The sequence below is a fragment of the Phalaenopsis equestris genome, unplaced genomic scaffold (assembly GCF_001263595.1).
Source record: "Phalaenopsis equestris unplaced genomic scaffold, ASM126359v1 Scaffold000054, whole genome shotgun sequence".
Taxonomy (NCBI): domain Eukaryota; kingdom Viridiplantae; phylum Streptophyta; class Magnoliopsida; order Asparagales; family Orchidaceae; genus Phalaenopsis; species Phalaenopsis equestris.
In genome coordinates, this window is record NW_018164496.1 from 2688017 (window position 1) to 2703486 (window position 15470).

Genomic DNA, 15470 nt, shown 5'->3' on the forward strand with positions numbered 1-15470 from the left:
TGAAACAAAATAAGAGACATATACAATCTATCACAAAAGTACAACATAATATTGATATTTAATACAGCAATCTCTAATACCTTGGCATGGCCAATGTGAAGATATCCATTTGGTTCGGGAGGAAAACGAGTAAAAACTTTTCCCCCAGTTATCTTCAGGTGCTTCTCCAACATTTCCTTCGGATTGTGAGCTCTCCATATTTCCCCGTTGCTAAAGAATATCTCCGTATGAACCTAAGATTTTTGCATAGGGTATATGTGTATAGCTTCTTCATAACATGAATTGATTTCTCATCATAAATGCATGAAATTAAAAGCTGGATTTCTGCCATATAGAATATATGATTGGAAACAAAAGAGAATTCCATAAAAAATAAAAGTGTCTTCACCAACTGCAGTTTAAGAAAATGGGAAATTTACATTAGCACACAATTCTTATGTATTTACATATCTCACACTTTAACTTTTAGATTTAAATACATAGCACTTTGGTGATTGAAACCCATGCATGAAAATTTTGTATTTCACTTTTAAAAAGTGGAAATAGTATTATTTTTCGTGTGATATTAAGGATTTGAGCAATATGTGTATAGATAGGAAAGTTTAGGAGTGAGATATGTAAATTCAGTGCTATTTACGTAAATATCCTTATAAAAATTCGGTAGCATGCTTGAAAATATTGTGTAGATGAAGGTGTGGATGGTGGAGGAAGTAGAAGCACGGCAGAAAGATTACTTAATGCTGACGGAACAGTCTATTATATATGAAAATATTGGACGAAAAACAAATTAATTGAGTTTGTTTTTAATCTTTAGCTGTATTCCTACACAAGTTACAAAAAAGGAGTTGGGAAAAGTGGGGGCTTAAAGGTATTGAATTCCTAGAACACTCAAAAATTAGACTTGTCAAAAATGCTAGAAATTCGTGAATAGCTCGTGTTCAACTTGCTAGATAGTTCATGTTCAATTTAATCGTAAAGCAAGCGAGCAGAACACAAATAGTACATTTGAGCTCGACTTATAAAGAGCATAACGCAAACAAACTTTTATTCGGTTGAGCCGGAATTAATTCAATTATTAAATAAATAATATTATTATAAAATTATTATATTGATTTTTTATAATGTATTTTGAAAAAAAAATATTTTATTATTTTTTCAATCATTCGAGCAGAGCCAGAGCTGAAACAAAAAAAAAAAGAATCGAGCCAAACACGAATATGATATTCATGAGCTATTTCGAACATGAGTTCATTTCATACAAAAAAAAGTTCGAACGAGGCGAACATGAACAAGCATTGGTCTTGCTCAAATTCAGCTCATTTAAACCTCCATAAAAAATACAACATAACTAATAATTTGCCTTGGAATTATGCTAAAGATTAATGTCCTCGAGAGATCAACCAAAGAAAAAAAAAGGTTGACCTTTCAATGCACTAAATTGAAATTATACAAAAAAAAAGTCATCTACAGTTACAAAAGGATTATAAAGAAGATAATCATCAATACTCCAATTTCATGGCACACAAATTATGATCCTAAACCATAAAATCCCTTAAAAACTAAGATGCCATCATAAAAACTTCATAAAAATATCAATAATCGAAAGAATACAAACCACAAATCAATAAACAAGTATCTAAACCAGTACCTTTGAGTTCTCCTCGGGTTGAGGAAATATCAAAAAAGGGTTTAACTCCTCTTCAGGCAGTGGGACAGCAGTACCAGCATTACCAGGTTGATCCTGTAAATAAAAAAAATTGTTAACATAAAAACCAATAATTACAACGTGGAAACCAACCAACAAACCTTTACAGGCTTTTCCTTCTTCTTTTTCAATGGCTTTATGTCATCATCTGCTGTCTTCTCGCCGAGTATCTCATTAAGTCTCGCATCAATTACTTCCTGTCACATAATTTGTGATGATAAAAAAATTCTAAGAAACAGTAACGGCTACTAACATTATTAAAGCATAAATAACTATTTACCTTGACAATCTTAGCATCACCCCAAGGCTGTTTCTTCCTAACTTGTCCACATAGGTTGCCAACTGGTGGAACAAATGGATAAAATTAGCATAATTGGGGAATATTGGGCTAAACTGCATAGAAAATAAATTAAACTGAAAGTCTTGTGAAAGAAGCACAGAAACCACATAAGGAAAATGGATATTTTTAATGCAAGAAAAGTGCCAAAATAGTCCCCTACCTCTTTACAGATTATTTTAGTTCTAGAGTTTATAAAAGTGTCAATTTAATCCTCAAACTTTATAAATATAGGGTGAAATCCCCAACTTAAATAGCATTGTAAACAGCCAGGGGACTATGTTGGCACTTTATTCGTTTCAATGGAATTCACACAGAAACATATAAATGGATGGAGGGCGAAAAAAATTTAAACGAAAAATTGCACCATTTATCATCAGCGTGAACTTATGTTTCTATGTTGGGGCATTTACATACATATACCACCCAATTCCTATATATTTACATATCGAACACATAAACTTTGCTTTTTTACATTTATGTCACACAAATTTTTCATATCATTGCAAAAATACCACCATTTTAACTTTTAAAAGTGAAATACACCATTTCATGCATAGGTACAGTGGCATGTCTGTAAAAATTGAAGTTTAGCTGTTAGAGATGTAAATACGTAGGAATTAAATGATATGTATGTAAATATTCCTTATGTTTTTCTATGATAGCATAAGTACTTATGCATGAATGTGTTCACACAACATTACTTAAGCATACAAATATGGATTACAATATGGCACTATTCATCTCAAAAAATGGCGAGCACGTAATAGAAAAACATTAACCATTTATACGATAACGTTGGTCCAAGATAGCATCCATATTTTCGTCCAACACTGCATTAATTGCAGATTTAACTTCTTCCAAGGAGATCTCAACCCCTGCAAATCACAGAAATTTTCCTTACTATTCACATGAATTGTAATTTAAAAATATGACATATATTAAATAAAAAATCAAGCCAATCACTCGCATCAGATAAAAAATGTACACGGGTCAAAAAAAAACTTTTGTAATTGAAATTTTTAAAAACAGTATGCAAAATGCTGTGATACTAAAAAAATAAATTATAATGTTTCATTGTAGCATAAACGGAGCATCAAACTATAACTTTAGGAATTACAACGTCCATGAAAACCACTAAACAGCTTGGTAAATATCAAGAAAGCAGTATTTAAGAAAAAATTTGCCTCAGAAGTACTCCCAGTTGCAAGTAGTAAACTGAAATTGTAGCAATTAAAGGGCAGAAATTCTGGGAATTGCTGGTTTAAATAAGCAAGGTACCTTAATGAGGAGAGGAAGTTAATTGCATAATATCTTAAAAAAAATAAAATTAAATGTTCACAATAACACGTTGAAGGAAACAGACATATGCTACATTGGCCCAACAGATTCTTCGTATATAATTTTTCAAAAAACCTGTCCGAGAAAGACAAATATACAAAAATCTGATCCCAAATTTTAAAAAGTAAATAAAAATGAAAAAGTGATGGTAGAGCTTATGTCTTTATATTCAAGCTTATAGTTCATCTGCCAACATGAAAGTTTGAGTTTGGTTCATATTCATTTCATATGATGATAATAGTCATTATCATGCAGACTAACGAGCAGTATTATCGTGCTATTTAATTTTATATCCAAATGACATTTACTGAGAAAAGTAAAATTATTGTTATCAAGGTATTTAATTTCTAACCAAATGAAACTTGTCGAAAAAATTAAACTAATGTGTAATATAATTAATCTATTTATTTTCTAATCAAATGAGTTTTATCGAGCATATAAATGAATTATTTTTTGAATTTACAAAAACAAACGAGCTTTAAAATAAACGAGCTTTAAAATAAACGAGCTTTAAAATAAACGATCTACTATATAATAACTAAAATAAGCATATAAATACATAAAATAAAAGACAACCTAAGAAATAATTTTTTATCATGTTTTATGTACTATGACTTAAAAATTTAATTTAATTTAATATAAATTGAACTTTAATTGATTTTGTTCACAAGCTTTAAAGTAAACTTTAATCAATCTTGTTTTATAAAAGATAAGTCCTTTATTAAGGAAACTATCAATAAAATAACTATTATTCATAAATAATCTAAGAAAGACACGTGATGGTCAGTTCTAATAAATCAACTAACAAAAACACAACACATCTTCATACTAAATCAGAACGGGCAAATAATTAGAAAAAAAAAGTTCTTTCCCAAAAACCAAAGTAAAAAAAAAATCAATGGAAACTGGACATTATGAGTCAACCACAGATAAGAAGGTCGTTATATACTCAAAAATAGAATCATAGACATTAACAAGACAAAAGATACCAAACTATCATAATAGATAATGCTAAAAGGCGTCACAATAATCTTCAACATTTTATAAAAGAATAAACATGTAAAATATAACTTGTAAATTCAGAGTAAATCAACTTGCAACAAACTAAACAATTACTTCGTGTTACTCAAAACTATATAGGTGCCTCCTAAAGAATGAAAGCCAAATCTACTCAAGCTTTAAAAAAAAAACGAAACGCCAGGAATCTGAGGGGGAAATAAAAAAAGGAATGCTTATATGCATACCACTTAATTCTTGTATATTTACATATCTAAAATTTAAACTTCAATTTTTACATATATATACCACCTTACATGTGCATGAAAATGTGTATTTCATATTTTAAGAGTTAAAATGATGACATTTTTTATGTGATATGAAAGATTTGGGTGGTATAAATGCAAAAAAGCAAAGTTAGATGATAAATATGCAAATACATAGGAATTGAGTGGTACCTACATAAATACCCCCCATCCAAAAAAAAGAAGAAATCTAATTCAAGCAAAGTTAAGTTCAATATAAGCCGAAGCCTAATACCAAAACTAATTTGGTGCATGCCTGATAACAAATATGGAAGTTAATCCAACACGCTTGATAAGCACCATGAAAATGAATCTTAATGCTCATATTTGTATCAGATCACATACCTACACCGCAGGCTTCTTCAAAGTCTTTCAATTGATAATTATCAGGCCCAACATTCACAAGAAATGTAAAGGCTGCATCTAGTTGGGCAGAGGATTTTATCTGCAAAAAATTTTGAAAATATATAAGAAATTGAACACTTGAATGCCCTCTAAAAACCATTTTAACTCGCTTAACATTTTTCCATGATGATCACCATTGAATGTTCTCATATACTAAGTGCTTGTTTGGGATCACTCTTTTATTTTCGCTCTTTTCTTTTATTTCAAAAACAAGTTTGTTCAGTACTTTTTTTTTGCATGTTTTTTTTGTCAAAAAAATATGTTTTGAAAAATACCCAAAACATCTAAAAATTATTTTTTTTTACTATTTTTAAAACAAATATAACAAACCAAATAGGTTTATTTCAAGTAAAAACACAAAATAAACAAAAAATGAAAGTGATCCCAAACAGTCCTAAGACACCGTTTGGGATCACCTTTGCTTTCTAATTTTTAGTTATAGTTTTATTTTATTTTGTTTTGTGTTTTATTTAAGAAACAAAAAACATGTTTAGCATGTTCGAATAAGATATAGTTCTTTCTAAAAACACTCAAAAACATAACAGTTATTTTAGGTGCCATCTTTAAAATAAATTAATTAAAACACACAAAAAACGCACTAAACAAACAAACTTTTAAAACAAATGGAAAAAATAAAAAAATGGTTCCAAACATGCCCTAACTATTACAAAAGATTACATGAGATACTATTTATTTTATAAAAAATTATGTTTTCAATGATTTTTATTTTTGTTTTTACTATGTTTTCAATGAAGTTCAATAACTCATAAATGAAGAAGAAGAAAACCTTTAATGTAACAATATATTCAAGTAAAGTTGGCCGATGTTTTAGTGCATTTGGAGGGAACTTCGTCGCAACCTATATAAGGGAAAAAAACAAAATTCGTAAACTTCTAAAGCAGCTTATATCAAATATTCAGCTTCACAACTAAACAAGCTACCGTGTACAAAAGATTTCCGACAGCCTTGCTACATCCATCAACAACACATGCCTGCAAAAGTTTTTGAGATTATAATAAAATAAGAAACTACAGAGATTGGTAAATAAAGAACAACCAATAAATGCTCTTCTTAAACGAAGCAAAAGATTTTAATTTTATATAAGGAATTAACATTCGCAACATACAATTCTTCTGTATTTACAATTCTCAAACCTAAAACTCCATATTTACATACATATCACTTTGGTGCTTTAAACCTGTACATGAAAAAGCTATATTTCACATTTTAAAAATGGAAATAGTACTATTTCTCATGTGATATTATGGTGTGAGATATGTAAATACATAAGAATTGTGTTCTATATATATAAATGCCCCATTTATTAATCCGTGCAACAAAAAATAACCAATGCAATAAACAATGATAAATGTTGATAAAGTTCGTTTTACTTTGATCCATGAATATGCAATTTATTCAGGTATAAAGCTAATATAAATTTAGAACTTTCTTTATGAATATTTAGATCATAAACTATTAGTTTGAATCAAAATATTGAAATCTAGTGCTAGTTCTAGTGAAAAAGGCGAACCGGAATAAAGTGTCAGTCTATAAAAGTGGGATCATGTATGGTTACTTTGAACAAAATTTATGTAGATAAGAGTAAAGTGCCAAAATAGTCCCCTAAATATTTACATAGGATCATTCTAGCCCCACAATTTACAAAAGTGCTAAAACGCTCCCCAAACTATTTTAATATGGGCTGAAATGGTTCCAAGGGAGGATTATTTTAGCTCCTAATAAAACAGTATGGGGACTAAATTGACTTATTAATAGACTCAGGCACTAAAACGAACCTCTACGAAGAGTTTGGTTACCATTTTAACACTTTTCTCTAAGAGAGATGTAAATAAGCAAATCTCTCCACTAACAAAAACTGAAGAAAATGTGAAAACAAAAGCCATTTACTTCAAAATAATAATAATAATAAATGAACTTGTTTTCCAAGAAACTTGTTGGTTGTTGGTGAAAATTGAATAGGGAGAGTTACAAGAGAAAAAAATAGAGAAGAAGAAGAAGAAAAAGAAATGGAGATAGAAGGATAAAAGAATGGGAAGAAGAAAAAAAAGAAATGGAGATAGAAGGATAAAAGAATGGGAAGAAGAAAAGAAAGAAGAGAGAGATAGAGAGGAAGGAAACAATAGAGAGATGTAGAGATTGACATTCAAGCAAAATGACGATACTGGAATCCCTAATATATGCCCATAACTTAAAATGTCTACACAAAAGCAATACAATTTATATGGAGAGAAATAAAATAAAGTGTCATTGCATATTATGAAGTAATTAAAACAAGTTGAAATTAAATGGAATATGTTTATAAGATCAAATTGAAAAGCATTTTATGAGAATGATTTCCCTGCATCAATCACTCGAGCCAAAAAAAAATCAGAGCATTTACATACATACCATATAATTCCAATATATTTACATATCCAACACTTAAACTTTACTTTTTAAATTTATACCTTCAGAACGTTTCATATCATATCAACAGTACCACTATTTTAACTTTTAAAAAGTATACAAATGGCATTATTTGAACATTTCAAAGTCACGGGATAAACAATATGTACCAAAATATTTTTTTTTAATTCATTTGAGATATTTCATAAATTTTAGTGTTAATTGTAAAAATTATCAAATGAACCCCAAAATTAATATAAATATCTGGAAATGCATTTTGAATTGATTGAAGTTACTTGGTGAATTAGCTAACCCATATTGATCATGGATTGACCCCATTCCCTTAATTTTTTAAAATTCAATAAATTAAGAAAATTAAAAGTTGACCTTTGACTTTAACATACACTTTGAGTTTGACTTTTCAACATGTCTATTTTCAAAACATCAAACTTCAATCTCAAACATCAACCTTCAAGTTCAAGGATTACTAGGCAACTAGGGCTATCAAAACGGCTCGTTGTTCGCGAACAGCTCGTTAAGACACTCGTGTTCGACGATCAAAAATTTGTTTGTTCTTGTTGGGCTCATTTCATATATACATACATACATACATACATATATATATACACATACATACATACATATATACATGTATACTTACATATTGGACGCGTGTTTGTGCCCTATATTTTCAGTAATAAATTTATTACTTGTCTGTTTCATGCCTTATCCGTTTCCCCGTGTTTTTGTCCATGCAACATAGGACAGTGGTTTCCTCGGGACCGGACAAAAAATAGATAGCCGGGGCATTATCGAACACACTTTTTGAGCTCAAAATATAAACAAGCCGAACACGAGCTGAGCCTGAGCTCGCTCGTGTTCGGCTCTTTTACACCCCCTATAGGCAACTTGAATGTTTGGGCATTTCAAATATTTCATATTTCATAAATTTCTTATATTTTTTTAAAATTATTTTAATGAATTTAAATATTTAAAAATCAAATTTCATTTAATTTGATTTAATTTGCTCGCAACAAAGTTTAGTCTAAAATATTGTGCACATGTTTGTGTAATGTCCTGGTCAGACTAGGTTAAATAAGTTCAATCTAGGTTAACCAATCTTTCAATATAATGTGCTTATTGGCCACATGCATTTGACATCCTACACGTGCATTTAAACATAAGTCTAAGATTAAAGAGACGTTGCACTACACCTTAGCCTCTCTGCATAATTTCGATCGAAACTTATGACTTGTAATAGATCTTGATTAACATGAATCAAACCCTACACTACACTCTCTAAAGAGATTGGTAAGCTAACCAACATTGGTGGGTTAGCCAATCGAAGCTTATAAATCTTAGGACAAGCTATAGATAGTTGACCCTATATCCTTCTAGCTCCAACTGACTTCATATGTACCATGATAGAGACTTTTCTAGAGATCAATCTTATCTATGTTATTGCACCACCTGCATTATCAGCATAAATTCACTCTAAGTTACAACATGAAATAAAATTTATTCAATAGCCTAACCAAGCTCTTCTGGATGGACTCCAATTTGAATTAGTCCTTCCCTATTGATTGAGTCTAACCTTAGAGTCGTCCCCTTTTGACTGTACTATCTACTATCCTAATCATGCCCCTTTGACTATGACACATCTTAGATTTGGCCATTCCTTTTAAACCGAGAGTACTCCCAACATCGTCATGCTTTCTTGTCATTACTATCATGATCTAGCCATACTCTTTTGGCTATAGGACTTTATCTATTTTGGTCATACATCCTTTGGCCAAGCCATTCTCTAATTTGAACATGCTCATTTGATCAGACTTTTCATTGTTTTAGCCGAGCTTTTTTGGATAAGTCATATCCCTAGGAAGGTCATACACTTTTGACCTTACTATTCTTAACTTGGTGCTTTTGCTAATATAGTGCTTTTTTGGACAAGTCATATTCCTAGGAAAGTCATACAGTTTTGACCTTACTATTCTTAGTGCTTTTTTGGATAAGTATTATTCCTAGGAAGGTCATATACTTTTGACCTTACTATTCTTAACTTAGTGCTTTTGCTAATATAGCGTTTTTAGGAATTAGTCATATACAATAACAATCCGTTATCTTTTTGAATGTTCAAAACATAAAAATTTCAGATGTTGAAGGCCCATAGACACATACAAATGCTTAAAATATTAACCTTGGTGATTAATGGTACCAGTTATCTCTCCTTTTATTGTTGCATTTGCATGCACATGAAAATAGTCAATGCATATTAAATAGGTAAGCCAACCCGTTTAGTTTTAGAATATGGACTGTGACTATGACAGGTTAGTTATCATTATTGGGTAACAGTTTATTTAATAGTGAGAATCATCCTAGCATAATATGACCTTCTATTGTTGTTCAAGCATTAAAAATAACCTAGGTCATGTCAACTTAATTAATTTTAAAAAATAATTCAACTATTATAGGCCACCTATAAAGCAAACAATTTTAAAATCTTTTAGATCCTATTTTTATAAAAATTATATAAATATTTATTTATTCTCAAGCCTAATTCAACCTCATCAAAATCTCTTTTCAAAATTAAGTTTAAAAATCCAATATTATGGTTGCAAAGCTTAGTTTAATTGGATTCTTTGAGGCAAGTTAGTTTGGTAGCCCACTATAGTCATATAAGTAAGCTTGTACAACACTGAGATTTTTGCACACACTAGTGTTGTGATACGTCAATAATACTTTAGCCGTTTAGCAATCAGACTGAGCTATAGGTTCTGTTTGGGGCAACTGTAGGTTATCCAGCTTATTCAGATAGTTTATCCTGATAAGCTGTTGATCAACAGCTGATCTGGATAAGTCATCTAGTTGTTTGGTTTGAGCATTTAGAAAGCAGCTGATTTGCAGTTATTTGTGGATAAATGATCATTCAACCCCTAAACTGAATAAGTTGTTAAGTCGTTTGGTTCTTGCGGTTTGAAAACAACTGATTTGCATATATGGAAAGGGAGAACCTCTCCATATATAAGAAAAAAAATTCTTAATTCTTATCAGAGTGGCAAAGAATATCATTTCTTACAATTATAGGAGGTACAAAATAAAAATCAGAACTCAAGAAAATCTCATTTTGCAAGATAGATAATATTATCAGCAGTTTAGCAATTATCATTATCATTCTATCAAAATTTACAAGGAGTTATTCATTTTAAGAGCTCATTACGTATAAGAAAAAGGAGAAACAAAAGCTCAGATCCTTCTTTGAACCCTCAAACCCAAAAGCCATCCAAGCTGCTCTCTCGCCTTAACATACATATGAGACGTTTACATACATTCCACACAATTCTATGGATGGATTGATGCATATATAGAGAGGGAGAGAGAAAGATTGACATACATACCACTCAATTCATATGTCTTTACACATCTAACACCTAATATTCAATCTATATTTCATTAAAAAAATGAAATATTAGTATTTTTTTTATGTGAAAAATTCAGCTAGTAAAGCAACGGAATTTAGCACCAAAATCATAATGAGACAACCTCACACGCTCCAGCTTCTCTAAGTATGATTTAGCACCAAAATCATACTAGAGTTAGTTGGGGAAGCAAAAAACAAATTACCGCATCCAACATGCCTTCACACGCTCCAGCTTCACCAATGGGCTAGCAGCAGCTTCCTTCGGCTTTCCTTCCTACGGCACTGATCGGGTGGCAGCGAGGGCTTCACTTTCCTTTTTGCTTTTATAATTTCAGCCCAAACATCATTCTACCTATATTTTATTATATATATAGTTTACAAGTCGCCTGCTTTTTGTCTTCACTGATTAGATTGATTTGTCTCAAAATCAATCAAATGGAATGGGCTACCAAAGAAAATGGAATGGGCTACCAAAGATTTGATAAAATCTTTCCTAGTTGAAATTTGTTCTTGGTGTACCTCTTAAATGAGACATAGAATTGAGCTTATTAGCAATCAAACCCCCATCTAATTCAAATTCATAGCATAGTCAGTCATATGCATTAAATTAAGTCACTCAATTAATGACAAATAAACTACTTGTTCCTTATGATCGAGCTTTCACTTTCAGGCACAGTTTTAATTAATGGGCCTAGATGTTTGTCTACCATGTTGAGTAGCGGTTGTTCTAATCCACTAGATTATAAGCCGAATAATTAACCTAACCCATAGTAGATTAAAAGCCCAACTAATTAGCTCTAACAACATACAATTGGCTTAATTTATATCCCTTTTTATATGCAATATTTATATCCCTATAAATCGTAAGTCATGCATATTATTGATATTCATCACCTAAAATATGTCACCCTAAGAATTTTAATTTTCTTTCCTTGACTTGAGATCGCAAGCTTATCGTAGAACAAAACAATCCATGATCGTTGAAAGAGAGAAATTGTGGTTGGATCGAGTCAAGTATATTAAAGACAAAGTGACTTCTAGCTTTATAATACGTAATGGCAAATTTATAAAATCTAAACTAGGAATTTACAACATTTTTTTGGAATATTGGTCATCACTTGTCACCCTTTTTTGAGCCATTTCATACCCCTGACTCTTTAGTGAGATTTGGTGATTTTTATCGCATGGGTCTTCTACTTTATGAATAATTGGCTGATTTAATTACAATGATTCACAGTTTATTTTGTGAGCTAATTGTCTTGAATCATGAATTGTAATATTTTTAAAAAAGTCAATAAAACATAGATTGTTGATAATGTTAATCCAATCAAGCCAAAATACAAGCACATTTCATATATCCTGAGTATCACTTCAAGTTATCATCAAGTTTAATTAACCTTAGGGAATGAGTATCATTGGGAGACTGATTGATCCTAATTGTTTTATTCATTTTAAATTCAATTTGATGAAATAAATTCCTACGAATGCTTTATAAGGGATGAGATAAAACTTTTTGGCCATATCTTATTGGGCATCATTTCTTATATCTTGCTGGGAATCTCTTACATGAAAAATATACTCTCATATCATCATTATTTCCCCTTCAATAACGTGATGAGACAAAGCAATGATGGTCATTAGAGTTAGGTTTGGAAAGTGAAGGCAATGGAGAGTAGAAAATTTTACATTGAATACATTGGTTGAGGCAAAGGTCGCGAGAAAGGTCTACCAAATGGTAGGTGGCCATAGTGCAAGTGGTTGAACCATAGAAATTTTCATAAGAGTTGTGTGAGTGGTGACAACTAATAATGTGTTGATGATTGTCCGCAATGGCGCAAGCACCCCTAGACTTTATGAGGTGGTGGGTTTGCATTGCCAGCTAAGTGTATAGTTTAATGCAAACCAAACAATTAAGCAGACTAAGGGTCTGTTTGGGGTAGCTGCAGCTTCATAGCTTTTCAGCTGCAATTGTGCTGGCCCAGAAAGTTGCTGCGGGGAAGCTGACGAACTGTTTGTTACAGCTATGTGAAAATAACTGCGGGGCAGCTGCTTCTGAAAAAATAATCATTCTATGTTTAGTAAAGTTGTTTAAAATAGAACTATGACAACGACATATTTGATACTTCATAAGCATAAATTCATACTGTTCCTCAACCTACTAGTTACAATGACCATTTTGCCCCTGTTTGTTGCAGAAATTCATACTGCTCCTCGACTTACTAGTTACACTTAAAACCACTAAAATATCTCACCGGAGAGAAGCCATGTCTCAAAAGTCAAAGCATTACATTGCCAAGACCCCTAGAATCAGAGAGAAGCCTTATCTCAAGGAATCAACTCCAACTTTCTTCGGCCAGAACTCCATGAAGACAATCTCAGTGAATCACATTGCCACACAAGATCAAATCGCCAAAATTTTGACCAAAGCACTACCAACCTCATGATTCCGTGATCTCAAAACCAAATTAACAATTCAAGGCCCGAATTATAATTTGAGGGGAACTATTACACATGATGCACTTAAGTTGGTTAAAACCACCAAGCTTATCTCCTCTATTCTTAACAACATGCTTTCCTCTTCACTATCCTATATTGGGACCACTATCCTTGCATAACCAATTCTATCTACACTATGCATACATCCCTGTGTGCAACATATAGTTTAAAGCAATCGAACTACTATTCTCTATCACTTCAGTACTTTTCACAAATTTTTATTTATATTTTTTACATAAGGCCAACTTCATATTTATAAACATTAGTTTATTTTCTTAAACATTAGCCATGTCAGATAACGACAAAAAGGCAAAACCAAACTTTCAAAAGAAGCAAGGAATTAAGCAGCCCCTACAATTTACCAACAAAGAAACAGATGCAGGAGATAATTATAATAACCAAATTAATCTATAAATGCATGCCCAACCTTTGGAGACTTGTGTATACGCGAGAGTTGAGATTGAAGAAAAAGCCAGAACTAGCTCTTCCATGAGATTGTTAACAAGCAAACGTGTTGAGTAATAAACGCGAGAGAACTATGCCCTAAGAGAGAAAGAGAGAGAGATACAGGAGCGACAAGGAGAATAATGTGAATTTGGCGATCTCCAGGATGCCCTTTGTCATCCCCAGAGAACTCATCTTCATTCTCCCCAAGTATCACCCCTCCGCTGAACTCCAATTGCTTAATTATGAAGAAGAGAAGAATGTCGGTCGAAATTTGGCGTCAGCGGCTTCGATCCGATGAAGAAAGTAGATGTAAAATTAAAATTGAAATTTTTAGTCTTTTGAGGTTGATGGTGGTCACCACGAGCTCGTCGAACTCCACAATCTCATTGTCAATTGTGAGGGATTTGACATTGAACAGAAGCGACAAAGGAACGACGAAGGGTAAGGCGTGTAATAATCCATCGCTCGAACGCGGACCGCAGGGTTCCATCCGCTGCCCGCGTTCCGCCAAAATGGCGTCCCGTCGTGCTCGGGACGCCGAACCAAAAGGCGGGGATCCGCAGCCGCTTTCCGCACCGCGAGAAAACCGTGGCCCCAAATGGACCCTAAGTGGAGCAAGGATGCAATAATACACAAGAAAACTTGTTTGAGCTATTCATTGAAGGTTGTCGAATGAGATCTAGATTACAACAAAGGACATGGTGAAAGTTGATATGGAAATATCACCAAACTGACGAGCCAAGTATATCAAAAGCTTCGATACTAATTGGTGAAAGTTGATGTGGAACCAGAAAAGATGATGAAAAGGCAAAGATAGAAGCAGGAGATTTCCACTATGAAAAGAGAAGTTAGAAAAATGATATTTAAGAAAAAACAGAATTCAATTCAATATTTATGTTCCATGATTCAAATACAACATCAAAACCATTCATATAGGTTCATGAAAATGGAAAACTGCATGAAATATAACACAACTAATATTGAAGGAAATAAAATGTCCTTGTTACATATCATGAAGAAATTAAAGCATTCTGAAAAAAAAAAAGACACATACATACGTAGCACACAATTCTTATGTATTTACATATCTCACACCTAAACTCAGATATTTACATACATAGCACTTTAAACATATGCACGAAAAAGTCTTTTTTAAAAAATGGTAATAATACTATTTTTTATGTAATATTAAATATTTGAGCACTAAGTGTGTAAATCTGAAAATTTAGGTGTGAGATATGTACATACATAAGAATTGTGCGTTGTGTATGTAAATGACCCAAATCTAAGACGGAAGGCATCTGATAGCCATGATCATCCTGCCTCAGTTTTCTAACAAATCAAAAATCAACTCCGATGAATTCATTTGTGTTTATTCATGGGAGTTCTTCATCTTTCGAACAATTCAACGTATTCGAACAAATGAACAACTACATGGCTCATTTAGAAGTACAACCATATTTACCTTCACTGAATAAAAAATTTGAGTGCGATAAACTAATTTCCTATATCCCAGCCAAACTCAATTAAAAGCCAAACTTAGGCACCGTTTGACGCAGCTTATTCTCTGCGTCCGGCGTTTTCAAAACGTTCAAAACGCCGTGTCTGCGTTTG

General features: G+C 32.0%; 1 protein-coding gene across 1 annotated transcript in view; it reads right to left on the reverse strand.

The window, feature by feature from the left end:
- Nucleotides 1–15470, reverse strand: part of LOC110019260 (glutamine--tRNA ligase) — a 36113-nt gene that overhangs the window by 14814 nt on the left and 5829 nt on the right. The window contains exons 3-10 of the mRNA XM_020716872.1: nucleotides 6031–6081; nucleotides 5877–5948; nucleotides 5030–5129; nucleotides 2825–2920; nucleotides 1986–2047; nucleotides 1807–1902; nucleotides 1649–1741; nucleotides 81–233 (exon numbers count right to left, since the gene is read on the reverse strand). Coding sequence (XP_020572531.1) covers nucleotides 81–233; nucleotides 1649–1741; nucleotides 1807–1902; nucleotides 1986–2047; nucleotides 2825–2920; nucleotides 5030–5129; nucleotides 5877–5948; nucleotides 6031–6081 — 723 coding nt within the window. The remainder of the gene's footprint in view (nucleotides 1–80; nucleotides 234–1648; nucleotides 1742–1806; nucleotides 1903–1985; nucleotides 2048–2824; nucleotides 2921–5029; nucleotides 5130–5876; nucleotides 5949–6030; nucleotides 6082–15470) is intronic.